General features: G+C 27.4%; 1 protein-coding gene across 1 annotated transcript in view; it reads right to left on the reverse strand.

Annotated features, from left to right (window-relative positions):
• The window catches only part of LOC117175433, a 57365-nt gene that overhangs the window by 5812 nt on the left and 23741 nt on the right, over positions 1–27812 (reverse strand). The window contains exons 8-19 of the mRNA XM_033365140.1: positions 27547–27686; positions 24604–24707; positions 20949–21036; positions 20606–20671; positions 20350–20474; positions 20047–20247; positions 15483–15706; positions 15307–15404; positions 13556–13672; positions 13264–13472; positions 9532–9715; positions 4397–6199 (exon numbers count right to left, since the gene is read on the reverse strand). Coding sequence (XP_033221031.1) covers positions 4397–6199; positions 9532–9715; positions 13264–13472; positions 13556–13672; positions 15307–15404; positions 15483–15706; positions 20047–20247; positions 20350–20474; positions 20606–20671; positions 20949–21036; positions 24604–24707; positions 27547–27686 — 3359 coding nt within the window. The remainder of the gene's footprint in view (positions 1–4396; positions 6200–9531; positions 9716–13263; positions 13473–13555; positions 13673–15306; positions 15405–15482; positions 15707–20046; positions 20248–20349; positions 20475–20605; positions 20672–20948; positions 21037–24603; positions 24708–27546; positions 27687–27812) is intronic.

The raw sequence follows: 27812 nt of genomic DNA on the forward strand, positions 1-27812 counted from the left end.
TACGCCAATTAGCACAAATGGTAAGTTCCGACAGTGCCTACAAGTGTGCCTACTGGCCGCTAAATGGCAATACCGGTTTCATATGTATACACCTGGTAAAGCACCCCAAGGGGAACAAAATTTACTACGTCCACGTCGTTGTTCCTGGGTAACGCTAAAAGTAAATAAAACTTATTTTTAAAAAAGCCTACTATTCCAATGTAAGGAGACTAACGCAAATTAAAAACCCCGAAACGTGAGATGCAAAGGGAATCTACAGTGAGCGACAATCCCAGTCGAGGAAGGTAAAGGTTTAAAATTTTTCGTCGATTTTACCTGTATTCTTGCATTTTTCGATCAAATATGAGCCAACTGGGTTATTTTGACCCCGGGTTCGGATTCAGCGACCCCAAAAACATAAGGATATGCTGATTTAGATTACCCGGCCCGAAAAATTTTTTTGTTGCAAAAGTATACAAGAAAGTCCACCGAGCGAGAAAATATTTTTTTTCAAAAATCTACCTGAAAAATCGCCGTTTTTGTCGATTTTACGTCTATTTTTTCGTTTTTCAGAAAAATACGAGCCAACTTGGTTATTTGGATTCCGGATTCGAATTCAGCGACCCCAAAAACACACATATATATATATATATATGCTAGTGTAGTTTGTCGGGTAGACTACTTTTTTTGTGTGACGGTGTATTTTAACTAAAAACTGTTGAATTCCAAACCAAAAAAAAACTTTTTAGGATTAGTTGAATTTTCAAAGAAGAAAGATCTGTAATCTAGATAGAGAAAAATCGCAAAGAAACTGTTGAATCTTCAACGAGATACTTGAATTTTCAACTAAAAACGATACATTTCACACCAAAAATAGAACAGTTAACTGTGCAGTTAAAAAAATTAATTTTAAAACAAAACAAGAAACAGTAAATAAGTAAATATAAGAATATACAGAGACTTTTACAAATGAAAAATATTTTTATTAAATTTTATATTGCAATTAAAAAAAAAATTAAGCACGGTTTCAAAAAATTTCTCTGACATTTCCAGGTTTTTCCAGGTATATAAAAATTTCTTGGCAATTTTAGGTTTGCCTGGATTTCCAGGTTGGTCAACGTTTTTCGTACGTTTCCAGACAATGAATCTTTTTTTGTACAAAATAATCTTTTTGTCTAAAAATTTATGTTTTTAGTTGAAAATTTAACTTTTCGGTTGAGAATTCTTGAATTTTATTGAAAGTTTGTCTTTTTTCGTAGTGAATTAATCTTTTGTTTTAGAAATTCATCTTTTTTAGACTTTTTCGGTAGAAAATTAAACTTTTTGTTCAAAAATTATTCTTTTTTAGTTAAAAATTCAACTGTTCGGTAGGAAATTCTTGAATGTTGTAAAAATTTCGTTTTTTTCGGTTAAAAATTAAACAAATAGGTTTACAAGTTGAATTAATTTCTTAAAAACTAAAAAAAGATAATAATTTTTTTTCTTTCTTAAAAATCTAAGTTTTTGGTTCAGAATCCTTGAATTTTATTGAAAAATCTTACTTTTTGGTAATAAATTAATCTATTTCTTTAAAAATTCATATTTTTTAGTTGAAAATTCAACTTTCTGGTTGAGAATTCTTGAATTTTGTTAAAAATTTATTTTTTTCGGTACAAAAGTAATTTTTTTGTTTGAAAATTCCTCTTTTTGTGTAAAAATTCATTTTTTGATTAAAAATGCATCTTTTTGGGTTCAAAATTTAACAAATAGGTTTTAGAGTTGAACTACTTTCTTAAAAATGAAAGAAAAGTTTCTTTCTTAAAAATTCAACATTTTGGTTGAGAATTATTGGCTTTGATTAAAAATTCGTCTTTTTTAGTTGAAAATTGAACTTTTTGATTGAAAATTCGTTTTGTTTCAGTACAAAATTAATTTTTTCGTTTGAAAATTCATATTCTTAAAAATTCAACTTTTTGGTTGAGAATTCTTGAATTTGATTGTAAATTAGTCTTTTCTGGTGATAAATTAATCTCTTTCTTTTCTCAAGTTTATCTTATTTAGTTGAAAATTGAATTTTGGTTCATAATTCTTGAATGTTGTTAAAAATTCGTTTTTTTTCTGTAGAAAAATAATCTTTCTGCTGAAAAATTCATCTTTTTGGTTAAAAATTTAAGAACTAAGTTTTAAAGTTGAACTAATTTCTCAAGAACTAAAATAAAATTATTTCTTTAAAATTTTAACTTTTTGGTTGAGAATTCTTTAATTTTTATTTAAAATCCTTTTTTTTCGCAGCAAATTAATCTTCTGGTTGAAAAATTCATCTTTTGTAGTTGAAACTTCAACTTTTTGGTTCAGAATTCTTCAATTATGTTAAAAAATGCGGTTTTTTCTGTATGAAATTAAACTTTTTGTTTAAAAATTAGTATTTTTAGTTGAAAATACAACTGTTTGATAGAGAATTCTTGAATTTTGCGCAAAATTATTTTTCTTTCGATAAAAAGTTAAAGAAACAGCTTTTAAAGTTAAACTAATTCTTAAAATTTTTTTAAATTTCTTTCTTATAAATTCAAATTTTTTGTTGAGAATTCTTAAATTTGATTGAAACGTAAGGTTTTAACCAAAAACAGAATAGGGAAACTTTTAATTTAAAAATTATAATTTTTAATTATAAAAAAATAAATAAATTTATTATCAAATAGTTTGTTTTTTTTACTAACTTATTGAACTTTCAATAGAAAATGACGAATTTTCTATATGATACCGTTAAATTATCAAATGAAAAATATTAAATTTTGGTAAAAAAATTTAATTTTATAAAAACAAAGACGAATTCCCAACAAAAGGAACTCTCAACCAAAAAGTTGAATTTTCAACTAAACTAGATTGAGTTTCAAAAAAACAAAAACGAATTTTTTACGTTTTTTTTCGGTAAAAAGTAAAAAAAACAGCTTTTAAAGTTAAACTAATTCTTAAAATTTTTTAAAATTTCTTTCTTAAAAATTCAACTTTTTGGTTGAGAATTCTTGAATTTGATTGAAAATTCGTCTTTTCTTGTAATAAATTAATCGTTTTTTTTATAAGTTAATCTTAGTTAGTTGCAAATTCAACTTTTTGGTTGAGATTACTTAAATTTTTGTTAAAAATTCATTTTGTTTCTGTACAAAATTAATTTTTTTGTTTGAAAATTCATCTTTTTGGGGATAAATTAATTTTTTAATTTAAAAGTTCATCTTTTTGGTTAAATCTGCACAGGCGTTCAATTATGGACATATAATTTTAAACTTATTTTTAATTAAAAAATAGTTAATAAAGTTTCAATCGGACGTTTACATTTTTTTGAATAATAAGGCTTTCGATTTGAAACAGTTCAATTGTTAACGTTAAAATCTGTAAATTCGTTAAATACATACAGTTATACATAAAAAATAGTTAATAAAGTTTCAATCGGACGTTTACATTTTTTTGAATAATAAGGCTTTCGATTTGAAACAGTTCAATTGTTAACGTTAAAATCTGTAAATTCGTTAATTTTGAACGGATTTAGCATGGTATTGTAAAATCAATTTTTTTTCACTTTCTAATACTTAAAGTACATTTAAATTTAAAAATCACGCATTAATTTATATTTACAGTTGCTCAACTTGGAAAATTTGTTTTTGAACATTTTTTATTTCAAACGCTTTTAATTTTTAATCGTCGAAGTCTTCAAAATTGTATGTTAAAAATTTTAAAAATTGTAAGTAAAAAATCGTAGAATTACGCATTGTTAGCTAAATTTCATATAAATTGAAATAGTTAACAATTGAACATAACATTTCAAAAAAGTTGAAAACGAACTTATTTGAAATGTTTACATAATTTCTCAAAAAAAAAAAAAGATAATAAGATTATTTTAAATTATATGATCACTTGATCTGAAAATGTTTAACGTTAAAATCTGTAAATTCTTTAATTTTAAATGGATTCAGAATCGTCTTGCAAAATCAATTATTTTTCACCTTTTAATACTTACAGTACATTCCAATTAAAAAAATTACTAATTAATTTATATTTACAGTTGATAAACTCCAAAAAATTTTAATTAAACGTTTTTTATTTCAAACTCTTTTAACTTTTAATTATTGAAGTCTTCAAAACTGCATATTAAAATTATTAAAACAAAAGATTAGAAAAATGTAAGTAAAAGATTATAGAATTACGCATTGCAAACTGAATTTTATAAAAAGTGAAATAGATAACAATTAAACATAAAATTTCTTTAAAGTGGAAATAGAACTTATTTTAAATTTATATATAATTTCTCAAAAAAAAGAAGATAGTTTAACTGGAAAGATTTATCTTATAAAAATTTGAAAAATTCCCGGTAAAAAAATTAATTTACTCCTGAATAAAAGAATTAGACAAAATTCTAAATAAATAATTTTAAAAATCTCTTCACCTGTGATATCAAGCTGTTTCGACTCTTATCCTCATCTTGCGAATCACTAATCTCGAAATCCTTCAGGTCCGAAGAACGTTTATCAGACTCGGCTTTTTCTGGCGAAAAACCAAATTCCTCTAGAGTCGAATTTCGCAATCCAGAGAGAGATTTATTCAAAGGTCTTGGTTTTCTCAAACCTGAGCTGATCGAAGGAGACTTACTTCCATTTCTGAAAAATGCAAAATTGCTGATGTCTGTCCCGGTTGGACTTACACTATCTTTCCAAGGTCGTGTAACTTTTTGCGCGGCCATGAGATAACTAGAAGTTGGTCTGGCCAGAATTGGTACTTTGAAGGGGGAGTTTGGATCAGGTATTTGAGGATTATTTTTCTGCTGAAGAAAGGTCCCGTAGTTTAGATTTCCTGAGGTGTTGGGTTGACTCGATTGATGAAGTTGACTCAATTGATGAAGTTGAGACTGACGATTAGATTTTTGGGAAGATTGATGACCAGATTTTTGAAGATTATGCTGATCAGATTGTTGAAGATTAAACTGATGTCCAGATAGATGATGTTGAGTCTGACTTAATTTTTGAGAAAGATGATCTGATTGTTCAAGAGACTGATGAAAATTCTGATTATTCGAGGCTATTAGTTCCCTTTGAAGATGACCAGATTTCTGAAGATTGGATTGCTGATCAGATTGTTGAAGATTATACTGATCAGATAGTTGAAGATTAAACTGATGTCCAGATTGAAGAAGGTGAGACCCATGATTATAATTTTGAGAAGGGAATTGATGATCCGATTCTTCAAGATTAGACTTCTGAAGACTCAAATCATTCGGGACTATTAGTTCTATCTGCTGATAACCAGATTTTTGAAGATTATCCTGCTCAGATTGTTGGAGATGAAACTGATGTCCAGATTGATGATGTTGAGACTGCCTAAATTTTTGGGAAAGATGATCCGATTCTTCAAGAGGCTGATAAATATTCTGATTATTCGAGGTTATCAGTTCTATCAGATGATGACCAGATTTTGAAAGACTATTCTGATCAGATTGTTGAAGATTAAATTGATGTTCAGAATTCTGAAGTTGAGACTGATTACCATAGTCTTGAAAATAAGACTGATAACTAGATTCCTGTAAATAAGGCTGATGACTAGATTTCTGAAGCTCAGTTTCATAAAGTTGCAGGCGATTATGAGCGATGAATCCAATCTGATCATCATTTCGAAGAGCGTCATTCGATTGTAGAGAATTGTATCCCATAGTATTCATCTGGTGAACGCTTAGAGTTCCATTGTTACTTTGAAGAATATTTGACGATTCTACACGATTTTGGTGACCACTAAATGCTTCAGTATTATTTTCGAGGACATTTGAAGCATTGATCTCATAAGATTTCAAAGTTCCATCGTTCGTTTGGATAAGATTTGAAGCTCCATTATTTTGAAGAACATCGGACACAACTCTACCCTCCATATACGTGGAAATTTCGGGATTTATCTCAACAATTTTGGAAGGTCCAGGTTTATTCTGATGGGTCAAAGTCGTCTTCATGTGAACAGCATTCAGAGTCTTCTGTAGGTTTCCAGACATGTTTTCTTGATGATTCGACTGCAGAATTTGGCTGATTAAAGGATTGTTTTCCTTCTGGGAGAATTGGAAATGTTTCTTGCTGCGCAAAGGTATTATCGCGAGTTGAACGTTCTCATAAGTATACTGTTGTGAGATAATCAATTCCATGATTTTCGATACACAGGCATAACAATCCTTCTCCCAAGAAAGTTCTGGTGCTCTGGTAAATGGAAGTGGCTGGAAATTTACAATTTTAGTCGACTTAGCTGCACGGAAAATGTGAAAAATGGAAGATTTTAATTTTAGATTACAGTCCTCCTTTTCGACAATGCCGCTCTCAACAGTGACGTTAATCATAATCCGAGCTCGGCCTTCACTTCAACGATTTAAAAAAAATATGTGATTTTCAGAGTAAGTATTGAATGTGTCTGATAGAATTTTTTCGCGACAGTTAATTCGGGTATTATTGAATTTTTATACTAAAAAAACGTAAGGTTTTAACCAAGAACAGAATAGGGAAACTTTTAATTTAAAAATTATAATTTTTACTTATAAAAAAATAAATAAATTTATTATCAAATAGTTTCTTTTTACTAAGTTATCGAACTTTCAATACAAAATGACGAATTTTCTATGTGATACCGTTAAATTATCAAATGAAAAATATTAAATTTTGGTAAAAAAATTTAATTTTATAAAAACAAAGACGAATTCCCAACAAAAGGAACTCTCAACCAAAAAGTTGAATTTTTAACTAAACTAGACTGAGTTTCAACAAAACAAAAACGAATTTTTGAGAAAATAGTTAAATTTTAACAAAAACTTGAATTTTTATTTGAAAAAGAACCATTTTCGACCAAAAATGGAATAGGTAAATTTTCAATTACCAAAGTAATTTTTCAACTAAAGAAAAAGGAATTTTCAACAAAGCAGTTTAATTCCCATTCAAAAAGATGAATTTTTAACAAAAATGTTGAATGATCGACCAAAAAATGAATTTTTGAGAAAGTAGTTCTTCTTTAAAAATTGGTTGATACATTTTTAACCAAAAAGATGAGTTTTTAAACAAAAAGATTATTTTTCTACAGAAAAAAAATAATTTTTAACAAAATTCAAGAATTCGCAACCAAAAGGTTGATTTTTCAACTACAAAATATGAGTTTCTTACCAAAAAAGACGAATTTTCAATCAAATTCAAGAATTCTCAACCAAAAAGTTGAATTTATTAAGAAATACATTTTTATTAGTTTTTAAGAAAAAAGTTCAACTTTAAAAACCTGGTTGTTTAATTTTTAACCTAGAAAAAAAATAACTAAATTTAAGAATTCTCAACGAAAAAGTTGAAATTTTAACTAAAAAAGATTAATTTTTAAAGAAAAAGATTAATTTCTTACCAAAAAGACGATTTTTCAATAAAATTCCAGAATTCTCAAACAAAAAGTTACATTTTTAAGAAAGAAATAAATAATTTTTTGTATTTTTTAAGAAAGTAGTTCAACTTTAAAACCTATTTGTTTCATATTTAAACGAAAAAACTAATTTTTTAAAAAATTAAAGAATTTATAACCGAGCAATTGAAGTTTCAACTAAAAAAGATGAATTTTCAATAAAATTAAAGAACTCTTAACCGAAAAGTTAAATTTTTGAGAAATTAATATATATATATTTTTTTAGTTTTTGAGAAAGTACTTTAACTTTAAAACTTAGTTGTTAAATTTTTAACTAAAAAGATGAATTATTCAACAAAAATATTATTTTTTTAAAGAAAAAAAAATGAATGTTGAACAAAATTCCAGAATTCTGAACCAAAATTCAATTCTCAACTAAAAAAGATGAATTTGAGAAAAAAAAAATTTTAAATCAAATTCAAGAATTCTAAAACAAAAAGTTGAATTTAAAAAAAAGGATGTTTTTTTAATTTTTAAGAAATTAGTTCAACTTTAAAATCTAGTTATTAAATTTTTAACCAAAAAGATGAATTTTCAAACAAAAAAATTAATTTTTACCCAAAAAGATGAATTTTCAAACAAAAAATTAATTTTGCACCGAAAAAAATTTTTTTTAACAAAATTCAAAAATGCTCAACCAAAAAGTTAAATTTTCAACTAAAAAAAAAGAATTTTTAAAGAAAAAGATTGATTTATTACCAAAAAATAACAATTTTCTATAAAATTCAAGAATTCTAAACAAAAAGTTTAAGAAAGAAATCAAAAATTATTTTATTTTTTATTTCTCAAGAAATAAGTTCAACTTTAAAACCTATTTATTTAATTTTTGACCATAAAAAACGAATTTTTCACAACATTCAAGAATTCTCTACCGAACAGTTGAATTTTCAACTAAATAAGAATAGTTTTTAAACAAAAAGTCTAATTTTCTACCGAAAAAACTCATTTTTTACCATAATTTAAGAATTCTGAACCAAAAGTTGAAGTTTCAACTAAAGAAAAATGAAGTTTTAAACCAGAAAATTAATTTACTATGAAAACAGACGAATTGTCGATAAAATTAAAGTATTCTCAACCAAAAAGTTAAATTTTTAAGAAATAGATTTTTGTTAGTTTTTAAGAAAGAAGTTCAATTTTAAAATCTAGTTTTTAAATTTTTACCTGAGAAAAATTTAACAAAATTTAATAATTCTTTTAATTGAATTTTCAACTAAAAACATACATTTTTAGACAAAAAGATTACTTTGTACCAAAAACATTATTCGTTATCTGGAAACATACGAAAAACGTTACCATATGGAGGGTCCGCGGTCTAAACTTGTTAACTGACATTTCAGAAATTTTACACGATGAAGGAAAATCGTTCTTATTTTTGCAATTTTAAATATATTTTAAAATTGTAAAATGTTTTTTGTTCATTTACTAGAGAAAAATAAAATATTTTAGTTTTATAACATTTGAATCAAAATTGAGCATTATATAACAAGTAAAAGCTACATGTATGTTATATACAAGGGGTTCAGCGGTCTAAACCTGTTATCTGTAGTGTTCTACCGCTGAGTTTCTAATGTTTTTCCGGGCTCGCATTTTTCAGCGTTTTTTTAAGGTGCAGGCAAGTTTTACATGTTAAAAGGTTTGGAATCCCAAGCCCAACATAGATATAATTGCAAAAATTTAAAATAGTTTATTGCAAAAAATTTCCGAGTATTAGTAATCGAGATTCCTCATTCACCTTTTTCTTTACAGCGATTTGTAGACGAAAAATTGAAGATGACGTGAAAGTAGTAGAGAAAAAATACTGATCTCCCGTACAACACCATAAGCAGTTAACATGTTTAGACCGCGCGCCTATGCTCAAGATACCAAAAACGCGATTTTAGAAATTCTAGAAAATACAAAAAAGTCATTGTTGAAAAATTGTCAGTTAACAGGTTTAGACCGCGAATCCTTCATATGTACTTTTAGAAAGAGACATCTTTTTTAATTCCAAAGGGTTAATATAGTTGTAACGTTACTTTTGACTGGGACATTAATGTCAGCGCGGCACTATTGAGAACAGGATTCCGAAATTCGTGCACTATTGAGAAGGTGAACTGTATTAAGCTGATATTTTATTGTTACCTTAACCTCTGCAGCTATTTGCTCAACGAGCATTTTGGCTCTGTCGATCACTGATTTCGGCATTCGAGCAGCGGAAGCTGCAGAGATACCGTAATTTTCGACGTCGGTCACTCCACTTCTCAATTTGTGAGTGTACTTCAATCCCCATTTGTCCAATTCGTTAGGCACACATTCAAAGTAATGGCTAGAATTTTAAGGAAAATTTTAGAATAACAAAATAACAAAGCAATAGTTTTTAATTCATTATTAATTAAAGAAAAATGGCATTATTTATGTAGAGTTAACGTTTTTATTCTATTTTCCTGGAATTTTGTAAATCAAAATTCCCAAATGAGAAATCTTAATTCCAAACATTTATTTCTAAAAGAGAAAATTTAATCTGCAAATAATTATTTCATAAAAAAGGTAGCAATTCTATTTCTGATTTTTTGATCACTTTTTTTGAAAATTACAAAACGATTATATTTATAACTCGTTGACCATATTATTTATTAATAAGGATTAAGAATTTTCTGCACCATAAATTTAGGTAATCTTAATTCTCAAAGAAGTAATCTTATTTGATGGTAAAATTTATTTCTAAATGGTTCCAAATATTATTGATGAAATAGAAAACTTTAACTGTAAATGTTTTTTAATATTATGAAAAAAAATATGTTTTTAAAATTTGCCTATCCCACTATAATTTGTAAACTTTCGTACATTTTTAAAGGGTCGAAAAAAATTAAATTATTAACAAAAATGTAAGCAATCTCAATGTATTAACTGATGGTTTTATTTTTAAAGATTAATTTTAAGCTTCAAAGAGTTAAAAATATGTTCAAAAAGGATCTGGAAGATTATAAGACAATTTTTTTAATTTTTGCAGGATCTTAACATTTTTAGGATTTATTTTAAAACATATTTCGAAGTTTTATAAGTCTTGAAAAGATTCAAGAATACCTTAAAATTTAAAAATATTTTAACAAACTTTAATAAAAATGTAGATTTTAGAAGATTTTAAAAAAAATTTGTAGGCTTTAAAACGTTTTTAATGATTTTCTAAAATCACAGAAAAAATAAGATTTTATAGCAAAACTTTGCAATTTAGCAGAGACAACAAACTATTAGAAAAAAATGCTAATAATTTTAAGAGAAATTTAGAAGTTTTGAAAAGATTCTTTTTTATGTTGCCAAATTTATTTTAAAAGAATATTTGAAAAGATTTCAAAACATTCTTAAACATTTATAAAATTGTGAAAAATAAATCTGGACATTTTTAAGACAATTTAAGGGATAATTCGAGTAACTTCAAAATATATTTAGGAATTTTTGAATTTTTGAACAGAGTAGCAATATTCTTAAAGTTTGAAGGATTTCCGAAAATTTATAGTATTTAAACTGATTCAAATTATTCCTAAAATGTTGTAAAATCTTTTAAAATAAAAAGTAAATTGTTTTAAAATTTTCTAGATAATTTTTCTACATATTTGGAATATTGAAAAATCTGTTTGAATTTTTCCGAAAATCTTAGGAAAATTATATTTATACAAATTTAAAGCAAATTAACAAAGCATCTTAAACAATAAATAGTTATTCGACATTTTTATCTTGTATTAAAAATTTTTTTCCATTAAATTATGATTTGCCTAAAACTTTTTTCTTTCATGAAAATCTTCCTTGGTTGAAATTTCGTCTTTTTATCTTGAAAATTGATCTTTTCTTTATTAAAATTGACACTGTTTTTGTTTAAAATTCAAATTTTTTTTGGTTGAGAATTCAACTATTTGGTTAAAAATTTCTCTTTTTGGATGAATTTTACTCTTTCTGATTTAAGATTAAAATCTTATTTAGTTTAAATTTAATTATTTTTTTTTTCATTGAGAATTCATATTTTTTATTAAAAATTTTCCTGATTTTCTGAAGGTTCTTAGGAAAATTACAAACGATTTCCCAAAATTTTGAAGATGAGTGTAGGAGCTTTTAAGGCGTGATTTTTCAATTTTGCAAGATTACAAGATTTCACAAAGAATTCGCGTAATATTTTTAAGATTTCACACATTAAATGTATAAGCCAAGGACAATTTTTAATGATTTTTTAATTTGAAAAACGATTTTTTTTAATTTCCAAACATTTTAAAACGTTTAGAAAGATTTTCAAAATTGTCAAAGTAGAATCTGGAAGATTTTAAGGTAACTTATTTTAATTTGGAAAGTTTTTTGAAAATTTTAGGAACAGGTTTTTTTTACATTTTTTTAAAAATTTTTTTAAAAATTATAGTAAAATTATATTTTCAAAAAGAAATTAATTTTTTACCGAAAGAAAATAATTTTGACTAAAATTCAAGACTTCTCAACCAAAAAGGTGAATTTTCTACTAAAAAAGATAAATTTGGTAAGAAAAAGATTAATTTTCTTACCAAAAAGAAGATTTATTAATAAAATTCAAGAATTCTCAACCACAAAGTCTAAGTTTCTACTAAAAAAGATGAGTTTTTGAACCAGAAGATTAATTGACTGCGAAAAAAGATGAATTTTCAATAAAATTAGAGAATTCTTAACCGAAAAGTTAAATTTTTAAGAAATTAATATTTTTTTAGTTTTTGAGAAAGTTCTTCAACTTTAAAACTTATTTATTAAATTTTTAACCAAAAAGATGAATTTTTTAGCAAAAAGATTATTTTTCGATAGAAAAAAAAACAAAATTCAAGACTTCTGAACCAAAATTCAATTTTCAACTAAACAAAATGAGCATGAGAAAAGAAAAAGATTAATTTATTATCAAAAAAGACTAATTTTCAATCAAATTCAAGAATTCTCAACCAAAAAGTTGTATTTTTCGGAAAGAATCTTTTTTTAATTTTTAAGAAATTAGTTCAACTTTAAAACTTAGTTGTTAATTTTTTAACCAAAAAGATGAATTTCAAACAAGAAAATTAATTTTTACCCAAAAAGATGAATTTTCAAACAAAGAAATTAATTTTGAACCGAAACAATATGAATTTTGAAGAAAATTCAAGAACTGTCAACTAAAAAGATGAATTTTCAACTAAAAAAGATGAATTTTTAAAGAAAAAGATTAATTTATTAACGAAGAAATTTAAGAAAAAAAAACAGATTTTTTAATACCAAAAAAGACGAATTTTTAATCAATTCCAAGAATTCTTAACCAAAAAGATGAATTTTTAAGAAAGAAGCTTTTCTTTAATTTTTAAGAAAGTAGTTCAACTTTAAAACATATTTGTTACATTTTTAACCAAAAATATGCAGTTTTAATCAAAAAATGAATTTTTAACCAAATTTAAGAATTCTCAACCAAAAAGTTGAATTTTCAACTAAAAAAGATGAATTTTTATACAAAAAATTGAATTTACTACCGGAAAATCCGAATTTTTTAACATAATTCAAGAATTCTGAAACGAAAAGTTAAATTTTTAAGAAATATATTTTTGTTAGTTTATAAGAAAGAAGTTCAAGTTTAAAACCTAGTTGTTTAACTTTTAACCCAAAAAAATTTAACAAAATTTAATAATTCTCAACGAAAAAGTTGAAGTTTCAACTAAAAAAGATGCATATATTACTAAACATTTTTTTGAATTTTTTCAAAAATTGTAGTAAAATTATATGTTCATTACCTCAAAAATAAATAAACTTCGAAAAGAAATAATTATTTGGAATTCTTCATAAATTGCATTTAGTTCGCGTAGAACACGATTGATGAAGATTAGAAATAATAAAATAAAATTAACTCACTTAACAACGTTATGGTAGAGTTCAGTCAATTTCGTCAAATAAAGAAAATGTGTGCAATTGAAAATGAAAGCCGTGGTCTGAAGAAGTTTTTCACAAATCGCGAAGGCAATAGCTGAGCCTTCTTCCACATTCGTGCTTCTGCAAATTTCATCCAGGACGATCAGAGACCTCGGAGTGACAAATTGTAAGATGTACTCGATCTCTTTTATCTAATAAAGAAAAAAAAACAAGATATTTGAAAGGTTTTCAAAGAAAAGTCAAGACATTTCTCTGGAAAAAGTGAGTTTACTACCTCCTGGACGAAAGCGGAGGCATTGCTTTCGATGTCTTCGTGAGAAGGACACAATCTGCAAAATATCCTATCTACGATCCGAATCTTCGCTTCCGTCGCTGGCACGTAACATCCAATCTTAAAATAAGCAATTTTTACTTTTTGAATAAATTATTTAAGTTGAAAAATATTCCTCTTCAAGGTGTCTACTCAAATCCTAGAAAAAAATTCCTTGACAATTCGAGGTTTTTTCCAGGTATCTCAAGTTTTTTCCAAATCCAATTTTTCGCGAGTTTATTGAAAATAATTTTCTTTTTAGTTTCTAGGTTATTATTTAATATTACAAGATATTCTTAAATATTTTAGCACGATAAATTACATAAATATTTGAATAATGGTAAAACATAATTTAAAATTTCTTGAATTTGTTTCTAAGTCCACGATGTTGAATAAAAATTCAAACACATACTATATTAAAAATGAATTTTAAACATTAATTTTGAAAAATAGATGAATTTTCAACTAAATAGCTGAATTAATTTTCAACCAAAAGGATCAATTTTCTATCAAAAAGACGATTTTCGAAAAAATTCAATAATTCTCAATCAAAGAGTTGCATTTTTAATTGAAAAATATCAATTTTCAAACCAATATCTGTATTCTTAACATCAAAAGTATCATATTTCAACCAAAAATGGAATAATTAAATTCTCAGTTTAAAAAAGTATTTTTCTACCATAGAAAAAACAAATTTATTTTTAAAAATCCAAGTTTTAACCAAATAGTTTAATTTGTAACCAAGATAATTAATTTTCACCTAAAATGATAAGGGTTTATCTTGAATAGATAAATTTAAAACAAAAAGATGCATTTTTGAGAAAAGATTTCAACAAAATATTTGCGTTATCAAATACATCAAGACAAATTTTCAATTAAATAATTGAATTTCAAATTAAAAGAGATCAAATTTCAACCAAAAATGGAATAGAAGAATCATTTTGACCAAAGAAGACGAATTTTATAAAAAATATATGATTTTTAAATTAAAAAGATAAATTGTCACCCAATAATTGAATGGTTAAATTTTCAGTTAAAAAAATTCATTTTCAACCAAAGTGACGAATTTTCAACTAAAATTATGAGTCTTTAGGGTGAATCATTAAATTTCCAATAAAAAGATTAATTTTCAGCCTAGAAGATTGATTTCTACCAAAAAAGTAAAAATTTCCAACGAAATATAATTTTTCAAGCAAATATTAAATAGTTATATTGTCAGTAAAAAAATTAATTTTCAATAAGAAAAAAACAAATTTTCAAGAAAACAGTTCAAGTTCCAACTGGAATAGTTAAATTTTCAGTGAAAAAATTAATTTTCAGCCAACGAAAAAAAAACAATTTTCAACAAAATAGCTCATTTTTTAACCAAGGAGATGAATTTTCAAATAAAATAATGAATCTTTAACAACAAATTAATTTTTATCAAAAGAGAAGCTGTGAACCAAGTAAGTAAATCTTCATTCAAACGAGGTGATATCGGAACATTCGACCCAAGAGTTGAATTTTCAACTAAAGCCGCTCAATTTTCAACTAAAAACAGAATAGTTGAACTTTCATTTAAAAAATTTCTTTCAAATTAAAGAACATCTTACTTAATTTAATATTGTAATTTAACTGAAATTAAGCATGCCCACGAAAACATTCCACCAAAAAAAATCCCTGACATTTCAAGGTTTTTCGTACAAAAAATCCCAGGTTTATACAATTTTATTTACTTGAGACATGATATTCAAGAGCACCACTTGCTTCAGATAAGTCGTTTTTCCACTCATATTCGGTCCTGTTATGTTACGGAAATTGTAGGCAATCGAAGCTTCCTGCGAGAAAATCAATTTTTATTTTTAAAAGAGGTCCTTGAAAGGTAGTAAAATTAAAATTATAAGAAAAAAACGTACGATGTCGTTTGGTCTTGGAAGTTCAGTGCCGAAAATATCTAAAATAGGATGTTTCGAGTTAAGTACTCGAAGACTTTCTCCAAAAGTGGGTTTTACGTAATCAGGAATAGCACTGATTCTTGCGAGGGACATAACGAGGTCTATTTCTGCAATGTCTTCACTAAGTTGAAAAAGGCAACCAACGTCTTCTCTCAAAACGGTTATCAGCGTTTCAAGGATACTATTAAAGAAAAATAAATAATAAATAAAAGTATTGAAATTTGCGAGGGGATGGCCACTCGAAATTTGAGTGAACCCGAGATTTCAAGGTTTCCAAGATTTCTCACAGATTAAAAAAAATGTGAAAGATTCCGAAAGATAATCAGGGTCCAAAAGAATTGAATTCGATTCATCGATCGTTTAAATTTGTCTAAATTAGAAATCCTCTTTCTCTTTATCCCATAAAAACTTTCAATTCTTTCTTTGTTCAATCTTTGAAATCCATCTGGAATCATTGTGATGTAATTGGAGTCTTTCTCAATTATTTAGAAATATATTTTTAATCTTTGTGAAATCTTAGAGAAATGATTGCCACCGTTGACAAATCTTTACGAAATATTTGAAATATTTTGTAATATTTGTCACGCTATTTAAATTTTGTTTGAAATCTTTGAGACATCATTTAAATCTTTTAAATCTATCCGAAATCTTTGGGAAATAATTGAAACTTTTGTGCACTCTTTGTAATCTATTTTGATAATTGAAAGCTTTCTGAAACATTTGAAAATATATTTTTGTTATACTGGGAAATTATAAAAATCTGTCAGAAATCATTGAAGTCTTTGAAGTCTATCCGAAATCTTTACAATCTTTGGGAAATCATTAAAACCTTGTTGAAATCTTTTTAATCTACACGCAATCTTTCCGAAATATTTTAAATCTTCCTGGAAACTTTAAAAAATCATTGAAATCTTTCTAAAATCTTTGGAAATCTTTGAAATATTTTTTAAATTTATTTGGTAATGTTTGTGAAATTATTGAAATCTTTGGGAAATAATATAATCCGAAAAATTCGAAATGTTTGGGAAATCATTAAAACCTTGTTGAAATCTTTTTAATCTACGCGCAATCTTTCCGAAATATTTTAAATCTTCCTAAAAAATTTGAAATATCTGAAATATTTATGAAATAATTGAAGTCTTTGTGAAATCTTTTAGGTCTATCCAAAATCTTCCCGAAATATGTTCAATCTTTGAGAAATGTTTTAAATACCATTAATTTTTTTAAGGTTTGAAAACATTTCGAAAATATTCGGAAAATCATTTAAATTTTTGTGAAATCTCTGTAAAATCTTTGTGAAATCTTGGTAAATTCTTTCAAAATCTTTGCGAAATATTTGAAATCGTTATGAAATTTTGGTTAAATTGTTGCAATCCTTGTTGTTAGAATTAGAATTTAAATACGATACAATCTCTCTGCTACGATTGTTTTTTGTTTTTGTGTTACCTTTTTACCCGATCTTGTGTCTTCTTGATTTTTCTTAATACAAACTGTTCTTACTTAATTATCGTGTACTTAATTTATCAATTCGTACCCTGATCTTCCTAAAAGGTTATGGGCCCAGAACGTGTAGCGATATTATAAGTGGAAAGAACGAAATTTAACTTTAGTATCACGAACTCAGGTGGCTGTCGTGAATTTTGAGGTTTGTGTCGTTTCGAGACCGTGAGTTATAGTGTATCGCAACGATGAACGCAACCAGGGTAAAATTCGAAGTACTCAGCAAAGACAATTATGATACCTGGAAACTACAGATGAGTGCAGTTTTAATAAAAAATAACGCGTGGGGTTACGTTTCAGGAAGTGTCGTAAAGCCTGAGGTGATTGAAGGAAATGGGCAACCACAAGTAGCTGTTGATAGATGTGTAAAAGCCGACTTTAAAGCACAATCGGATATTGTGCTTGCAATTAATCTGTCCGAGATTATGCAAATAAAGTCTTGTACGTCCGCGCGTGAAATTTGGTCTAGGTTGGAGGCTATATACCAGTCCAAGGGCCCAGCGCGGAAGGCCCCCCTGTTAAATCACTTAATGTCCTTGAAAATGTTTGAAGGAGATGATGCATGAGAACATTCTCGAAGTTTCTTTGATACGGTGGACAAGTTGGCAGAGCTCGAAGTCGAAATTAATAACGATTTATTGACAGTCATGCTTTTGCGAAGTTTACCAGAAAGTTTTGATAACTTTCGATGTCAATGTCATCTCGTGATGATTTACCCACTTTAGAAACACTTCGAATAAAAATTGGAGAAGAATTTGACGCGCGTAAAGATATGAGTACTAAGATGGTACAAAATGCGATGGTCGCGAAACGGTCGGGGCATAAAAATATGAATTATAGGAAAGATCGGCACGAGAATACAGAAAAGGATGATTCTAACATGAAGTGTTTTAAGTGTGGTACGATCGGACATCGGGCGAAAAACTGTAGAAAAAATAAGCTCAAAGAACAGGCTGGAAACAATGTCGAATATGTATGTTTGCTTGGAACGTCTGAACTGTTATTGGAAAAGGAATTGTTTAAAATCGGACATAGTGGGGAGTGTGATACCTGGTGTGTTGACAGTGGATGCACATCCCACATGTGTAATAATATCAAATCCTTTACGAAAATTTGTCGAGATAGTGCATATGGAAAATTAAATCTGGCTAGCAATGCAAGCACGGATATATTCGGGAAGGAAACCGCGACAGCATTAACGAAAATAGATGGTAATAAAAAAGTTATACAGTTCAGTGACACTTTATACGTTCCGGACTTACGAACGAATCTCGCCTCGGTTGCAAAGATTACTGATAAGGGACATGATGTTATTTTCAGTAAAACCAAGGCCGAGATAGTTGATAATTGTAGAAACGTGTTGCTCACTGCAAATCGCGAAAAGGATCTATATCTTTTTAGTGGGGCTTGCGATGCAGAGCGTAAGCAAATTTTTAAGACAGATGCCAAAACTAGGACACCAAAGAAAAATTCTCTGGAAGATTGGCATATCCGCATGAGTCATTTAAATATTCAATCTCTTCGTGAAGCCGTCAGGACTGAACGCATTAAGGGTGTCAACATAAATAGACTAAATGAAGATTTTGAATGTGCTATTTGCCTACAGGGAAAGATGTTTTGACCTCCGTTTCCTAAAATATCGCAAAGAGTGACGAGTGTTGGAGAGATAATACATTCCGATGTTTGTGGACCAATGCGCGTGGCTTCTCTTGGAAAGAAAGTCTATTTCGTCACTTTCATCTATGATTCTTCCAGGTGGTGTGAGATTAAGTTCATAAGTCACAAGAATCAAGTAATGGATGAATTTGACAAATTTAGAGTTTTTATAAGCACACATCAAGGTAAGAATATTAAATATATGTCAATAAGGATTTTGCTGATTTGCTCCAGAAACACGGAATATTACGGAGACTAACAGCTCCTTATAATCCAGAACAAAATGGGGTTTCTGAGCGGAAAACCAGAAAATTGATGGACATGGCGAGGTGTCTTTTGATACAATCGGGATTGCCTGCAACGTTCTGGGCGGAAGCTGTTAATACGGCGAGTTATATTCGAAACAGATCACCGACAAGTAAACTGAATGGAAAGACGCCTTACGAGTCTTGGTTTGGAGAACCACCGGATGTGGCTGATTTCAGACGTTTTAGAAATGAAGTGTTCGTCATGAATAGAGCACCAAGCAAGGGCAAGCTAGATTCGCGATCAAGAAGAGGTATCTTTGTTGGATATAGGCCAGAATCGAAGGCTTATAGAGTTTGGTTACCAAACGAAAGGAAAGTCGTAATATCCAGGTACGTAAAATTCTTAGAGGAATGTCAGATTCGAATAACTAAGAACTACGAGATTTTCGATCCTAATGAAGACCTTGTTAGGGGAATGACTAGTTCATTGGACAATGTGACCGAAGTTGAAAACGAGGATCAACTTTTCGAAATCGATTTTTGTGGTGATCGAAAATTGGATCATCATTTTAATGAGATCGTGCAGGAGATGCCTACTAATCGTGATGAAGAATTGGACAACGTGTAGTTTCGTGGTTTTGCTCGAGATGATCAACTAGATTCTGAAAATGAGGATTTTCATGTTTTTACACAAAATGAACAACTGGATGCAGCTAGACTGGATGATCTATTCGAAATATCCTTCAACGCAACCGAAATTCCTCTCAATCAAGCATTAACCAGTCAAGATTTAGACGAATGGATGGTGGCCATGGCTGACGAGGTAAAATCGATTATGATGAAGGATACATGGAATATGATTGACAGATCTGAATCATCCAAAGTCATTGGTAGTCGTTTTGTTCTAACAAATAAATATGGCTTGGATGGTGTTCTAGTCAGAAGAAAAGCTAGAATTATAGCCAAAGGATACTCCCAGGAATATGGGAGAGATTTCCATGAGACATATGCACCATTTGCGCGTTTGAGTTCCATACGAACGACAATAGCTTATGCCACTCAAAGAAAGATGCATATTCAACAATATGATGTAGAAACGGCGTATCTCAACAAGAACCTAGAAGAAACAGTATTTATGGAAGTTCCAAGTGGATTGGAAAAAGTTCGTAAGTACATCATCAGCAAGGGAGAAAGCCAGGAAGGGTTAAGTAACAAGGCTAAAGTCATGTTGAATGAACTGGAACGTGGTGACAAGGTACGCCTGATGAAGAAAGCCCTGTATGGACTAAAACAAGCTAGACGCGTCTGGTACAAACTCCTGAATAGGGATTTACGATCCATTGGATTTGAACCGACGAAATCAGATCCCTGTGTCTACCTAAATAACAAAAAGGGTAAGTTAATGATTATTGTTATTTACGTTGACGATATCCTTATGATGTGCGAAGACAGTGAAGAGATTGTAAAATTTGTTTGCAATCTAAGAACATTTTTCGAGGTTAAGGATGTCGGGAATCTCAAACGCTGTTTGGGAATGGACTTTACCTAGAGCAACAAAGGAATTCTGATAAACCAAAGGACGTATATTAAAGATGTGCTTCATCGATTTGGAATGCAGGACTGCAACCCTGTATCAACTCCTCTAGAAGTTGGAGCAAAGCTAGTTAGGAACAAACCTTGGTCTTATGGAGATGGTGAGAAACCACCTTATCGACAACTGTTTGGGTGTTTGTTGTATTTATCTGTGGCAACACGACCAGACCTTGCTCACACCACAAGTCTACTGAGTCAATTTAATGACTGCTTCGACAAGAGTCACTGGAATGCAGCGAAGAGAGTGCTTTGCTACCTAAAAGGGACAAGTGATCTTGGGATTTTCTACAGAAGTGGCGATAATCCTCAGGAGGAATATGTTGATGCAGACTGGGGAGGTTCAATTGACGAAAGGCGATCCTTCACAGGCTATTCTTTTATTATCAACAATGGGATAGTTTCATGGGACTCCAGAAAGCAACGTACCGTTGCTCTATCATCGACCGAGGCTGAGTATATGGCTTTGAGTGAAGCAGCCAAGGAAGCAGTACATCTTAGAAGATTTCTACTAGAACTTGGAGCGTCAAATTTAAAATCAATCAGGATAAAACTTCATAACTACAGTGCTCAGAAACTAGCAACTAATCCTGTCTATCATGCTCGGTCTAAACATATCGACATTAGACATCATTTTGTTCGCGAAGTTGTGGAATCAAATCAAGTGCATTTGAAGCACATAGCATCTGAGGATATAGCTGCTGACATTTTGACTAAGGCGTTAACAAAACCAAGGCACGATAGATGTATTCGTCTTCTAGGATTAGCAAAAATTTAAGTTTTTTTAATTTGGTAGAGTGTTAGAATTAGAATTTAAATACGATACAATCTCTGTGCTACGATCGTTTTTTGTTTTTGTGTTACCTTGGTACCCGATCTTGTGTCTTCTTGATTTTTCTTAATACAAACTGTTCTTACTTAATTATCGTGTACTTAATTTATCGATTCGTACCCTGATCTTTCTAAAACTTGTCAAATCTTCGTGAAATCTTTTCAATTTATCTGAAATCTTGCGGAACCTTTAAAATCTTTGTGCAATCACTGAAATCATTGGAAAATCATTGAAACCTTTGTGAAATCTTTTTAATATGTTCGAAATTTTGCGAAATATTTGAAATCTTTGGGAAATCTTTGAAGTCTGTGAAAGTTTCAAAATCTATCTAAAACCTTCCAAATAATTGGGGGCTCATTGAAATTTACCGTAAATTTTTGAATTCTTTACAAATTTTTGCGAAATACTTGAAATATTTTTGTAATATTTGGTAATATTTGTGAAATTATTGAAATCTTTTAAATCACTCGAAATTTGAAGGAAATTTAAAGTTAATTAAAGGTTTAGTTTTTCTTTTCTCTTTAGGAAAAAGTTACAATTTTTAATTAATCCTAATGTTCAAGGCCTCATTTTATTCTTTGAAAGATTCTCTACAATTCTATTTGGGTGGTGTTAATTAAAATTTAAACTATGATTGTTCATAACAATAATAACTGTATGATTTCTCAATTTCCCTAAAGAGAAATGTAAAACTCAATCTTTAAATTTAAAATTTTTTTAAATTAATAATCGATCTTTTTTGTCGATTTTATCAATTACTTTAAAGGTAGGCAACTTAAATCTTTGTGAAATCTTTAGAAAATTATTACAATCTTTGCGAAATCTTTTTAATTTATCTGAAATCTTTTCGAGACCTGTGAAATATTGAGGAAATCATTAAAATATCTGTGCAATCTCTTTGAAATCTTTATGAAATTATTGTGAATCCTTTAAAAATAATTGCGAAATTTAAAAAATATTCAGTAATCATTGAAATCATTGTGTCATATTTGAAATCTTTGTGAAATCTTTAGCAATATGAATTGTGTACCTGTATTTATCAATTATTATTTACTATTTATTGTTTATTATTTATATTCAATTTTTACAAACTATATTGATTCTGTAAAAAAGAACATAAATTCTTGTCCGGACGGTAGTTTATAAATCAGATGTTTTTGGTGTGTAATGAGAAAATTTTTGTTATCTTTGGCTAATATTGTTTTTGATAATAATAATTATTATTATCTTTGATTAATATCTCATTATAGAAATATAATTTTGAACGAAATAGTTGAATTATCCTCCAGAAAATATTAATTTCCAATTACTTGTACTTTGAACCAATAAAGATGAGATGTTTCACAAAACTGATGAATTTTCAAATAAAATGATGAACGTTCAACTAAAAAATTAATGTTTAAGAAAGCAGTTGCACTCTTAATTAACTAGTTTAATTATAAAATAAAAAGATGAATTCTCAACGAAAAACGTAATAGTTGATGTATCGACTAAAAAGGATTTTTATTTTATATCAATAACAGTTGAATTCATCCAAAAATACGAATTTTCAATTAATTAGTCGAATCCTCGACCGAAAAATATTAATTTTCAACTAAACAGTTGCATCTTTGTCTAAAAAAGATGAATTTTTTCCAAAGGAGGTGAAATTTCAAAAAAAAGAAAGGATTTTTTATCAAAGTGTTGAATTTTCAACACCGAAAGATTTTTCTGCCAAAGCAAACAAAATTTAATCATTTCGAATAGAAAATAAAAAAAAAATTATTGAGAAAAATTGAACAGATTTTTAAAGATTTTAGATCTGTCGAAAAGGTATAATTTTTATATTTTACAAGTTTGTTTACAAAGTTTTAGACAAATTTTAAGTCCATTTAAAAGATACATAGGACCTGTGGCAGTTTTGATAAAATAAAAAAAATATTTAATCAATTTTCAAAAATCTTTTAAAGTTTTAAAATAATTTTAATCTTTTCAAACCTTCCAAAACCTTTCAGAATCTTCTTTTAACTCTTTTTGGCTCTTCAAATTCAATTTTTAAATCCAGGAATCTTAAGAACATTTTTTTATTCTCTTGAATTTTCGAAATCTTCGAAAATCTGAACTTTGTTTTAAATTTCTTGAAATCTATTTAGGTTTTAAATTATTTTTGAGTGATTCTACAATTGCTAAATATCTCTTAAACTTACTTTAATTTTTTCTCAGTTTTTGTAATCTTGCGAAATTGCAAAAATGTTGTTACAATTCTTCTACATTGTTTTTCAAAATGTTAGGAAACATTTTGAAATGCTGTTCGATTTTCTCTTAGAATTAATTTTTCAAAATAAAATATATTGAGATTTCCTCGTGAATCTTGAGAAAATGTTACTATTCTCTTGAAACCTTCAAAAATTTTAGAAAGCTTCTTCACTTTTTTTCAAAATCTTCAAAAATGTACATTTTGTTTAACATTTTCTTAAGTCTTCTCAAGATTTTTATTATTTTTTAATCTTCTAAAAACGTTTAAAACTTCTAAATATATTTTGAAAAAATTCAGTTTTCCTAAATTTTTAAAATTCCTCAAAATTAAACAAATTGTATTAATATCTTCGAGATTCTTTTACAATTATTTTGTAATGCTCAAAACTTAAAACTGATATATTAAAATAAATCGTAAATGGTATAAAATTTTCTCGGAAATATTATTTTTGATACCGCTAATTTTTTTCCTAAAAGTACCGACAATTTTGTTAACGTTGCCAACAATTTATAAATTTGGCAAATTAAGTGGTTCAAAGTTTTATCCGTCGTTTCATTTTTTAATCACTTTATAAATGTGAAAAAATTATAAATTATACTGTGGCAGAAAAATTTTAAGAACAAAGTTATTCCTTAATGTTAAAAAATAATTTCAAATTAAAACGTTTTCTTTTATCAATAATGTATTGAAAAATTTAGAAATATTAACATGAAATAAAATGAATTACTTAGTAATTTTGATTTAAAAAATCTATGGTGCATAAATTCGTAATTATTTTTAATAAACAAAGAAACTGAAAATCTATGAATAATAATTTTACAGAAAGATTTCACAAATATTTCAATGATTTGAAATTTTTTAAAAAGATTTCACAAAGATTTCGAGGACTTCACAAGGATTTAAAAGATCTCAACAAATTTCAAAAGATTTCACGAAGACTTTACATCAGATGTGAAGAGTGATCAACCCCTTGCCAATGTTTTTTTTATAAAGTATGAATTTTGAAGTTTTCTTACCAGTTGCTCATAATATGAAGCTCATCGCGAGCATCTTTGCATTGCTGACTCAATGCCATTAACAAATCGGTAGTCATATAAAGGCAGTTTTTCTTTTTTTGAACCTAGAATTATGTTTTAAGGCCATTTTTTATTATAATTAATATGTTTAATTTAGAAAACTTTGACAAATTATATTACAAAATGTTCGAAAAAATATATTAGAACCATCTATTATTTAAATAATTAAATTGTACTAAAAACGTAATTAATCATTTCTTGCATTTGCCTTTAAAGTCCATGAATTTTAATAACAATTCAAATAAATTTGTATTCTATCTTCTTATAATTAAAGATCAGAAGTATTCAGTTAAAATTAATAAGGGTATTATATTAAATTAAATTTAAACCGCTTCAAATTTCTAACTTTTTAATTAAGAAAATTAATTTTCAACCAGAAAGATTAATTTTCAAACAAAAAGATTTATTCAAAAACAAAAAATACGATTTTTTAACAAAAGGCATGAATTTTCAATTAAATGGTTGAATTTTGAACTAAAAAAAAAGTTTCCAAACAAAAATGGAGATGTTAAATTTTCAACAAAAAAATAAATAATTTTTCATTACAAAAAGAAAAACTAACAAATTTTCGAAAAAATGACTAATTAAAAAAAGTGATAATATTCTACTATAACAAATGAATTTTAATCCAAAAGGATCAATTTTCAACTAAAATTATAAATATGCAACTGGAGTATTTGAATTTTTAAACAGAAAGATTAATTTTTAAACAAGAAGATTATTTTCCACTAACAAAGAATATTTAAAAGAAACATGAATTTTAACTAAAAAAGACACATTGTAACCCATAAATTAAATATTTAAATTTTCAGTTATAAAAAAAGTAATGTCTAACTGAAGAGATGGATTTTTAATAAAAATGATGGGATATTCAATTGGAATAGTAAGCTACATTTTTAGTTGAAAAAGTAATTGTCACACACAAAAAATAACAATTTTTCAACAAAATACTTGAAAATTTCAACCCAAATAGTTAAATTTTCAGCAAAAAGTTAATTTTCAGCTAAAGAAAAAAATAATTCTCAACAAAATAGCTCCTTTTTCAACTAAAAAATTAACTTTTAACAAAAAGTTCATACAGTCATCTGAAGCTACTTTTACAAATAAAGAATAATAATTTTAAAATTTTGTAGTACAATTTGTAAAAAAAATTAAGCATGCTCTCGACTAATTCCCTTTTATCTTCAGGTTTTTCCTGGTATATAAAAATTCCTAGAATATTCCAGTATCTTCATTATTAATAATTACATTTTTTAAATTTCGCGGGAAAATGCATTGCTGCAAACTTAAGTTCCAATTGAAACTTCAAATTGGAAAGGGCGCAAAAGCATCAGTTTTTATCGAAATAGTTAGTAGAATTTTGCAACTCAAAAAGATTAATTTGTTATTAAAAACAATCATTTTCAACAAAGTACATGAATTTTCATCTAAAAAAAGATAAATTTTTAATCCAAATTAGAATAGTTAAAATGTTAGAAAAATAAATTTTCAACAAAAAAAAACAACTAATTTTCAACAAAAGAGTTTGTTTTCCATCGAAAACATGATTTTCTAACCAAAAATATAATAATTAGATTTTCAGTTAAAAAAAAATCATTTTCAACAAATAATTGAATTTTAAACTCAAAAGAGGAATTTCCTACCAAAAAAAGATACAGTTTCAATAAAATATATAAATTTTCAACTAAAATAAATTTATTACAAAACAAAATAGTTCAATTTGAAGTTAGTTATTAAATAATTAATTTTGAACTAAAAATGTAAATCTTCTATCAAAAATGGAATAGTTACTTTTTCAGTTAGAAAAAAATTCTTTAAACTAAAAAAGAAACGAATTATCCCCAAAATATTTCCATTTTAAACCACAGAAGTTAATTTTTATCCAAGGAGATCAAGTTCTAACAAATCAGAGTACTCTTCTACAAAAAAAAACGGATTTTCAAAAAATGTTTACATTTTCACTTAAATAAGATTAATTTTGAACTGAAAATAGAATTAAATTTTCAGTAAAAACTTAATGTTCAATGAACTTAAAGTAAATGATCAACAAAGAAGATGAAATTTCTACAAAGAAAATAAAATTTCGACAAAAAATGGAAGTTACATTTTTACTTTAAAAAATTCATTCTAAATATGAAAGAACTCATTTTCGAGCAAAAAGATTAATTTGCAGTCAATGAAATGAGTTTTCTAGCAAAATAGACGAATTATAACAAATTAAATGAATTTTCAACCAAAAAGAGGAAATTATCACCAAGAAGCTTAAATATTCTCCTACAAATTCAAACTTTCAATAAAATACAGGATTTTTAAACGAAATATTTGAATTTTCAACTTGAGAAGATAAATTTTGAACCAAATGTGTACAAGTTAAATTTTTAGTTAAAACAATTACTATTTAAGTAAAAAAAACATCGTTTTCAATAATATAATTAAATTTTGAACAAAAAAAAAAAGGTTTTTCAACTAAAATGATTAATCATCAACCAAATAAATGAATTTTTAACAAATTAGTTCCACTTTCAACTAAGTAGTTGGATTACCAACTAAAAAGGATTCTAATTTTATACCAAAAAGAGTTGAATTCAAACAAAAAATTGGAATTTTTAACAGACTAGTTTGAATCTTTAACCAAAAGAGATTGATTTCCAACCAAATAGTTGCGATTTTAAACCACAATAATAAAATTAACTTCAATTTTAGTTTTTCGAAAATTCCCTAACTCTGTCAGATTTTCACTGACATTTCCTGACTTTCTGGAATCACCTGTTATTTAAAAAAAAGAGAAAAAAAGAGATTAAAAAAAAACAAAGAAACAAAAAGTATATCTTGGGCATTTAAGAACTGTAGGTTTTCCATGTTTTCCAGATGATTTTAACTTACCTCTACGAAAATATCGGGCAGTTCGCTGATGTTAAAGTTCAAGCGTCTTGGTATGTCCATTCGAATATGATATCCTAAGGCAGCGTTGCATGCCACTGCTAAAGGCAGATTGTGCTCTTGACCCAAAGATTCTACTAAAACTGTTTATAAAAATATTTAATAGAATGTATCTTTCGCAGGAACACGAATCAAATCAAGGGACATTTTCTATTGAGAATAGTTAAACTGCGATACGCCACCTGGTGAAAAAAATCCGAACTATAACG

Source organism: Belonocnema kinseyi, chromosome 6 (assembly GCF_010883055.1).
Source record: "Belonocnema kinseyi isolate 2016_QV_RU_SX_M_011 chromosome 6, B_treatae_v1, whole genome shotgun sequence".
NCBI lineage: Eukaryota > Metazoa > Arthropoda > Insecta > Hymenoptera > Cynipidae > Belonocnema > Belonocnema kinseyi.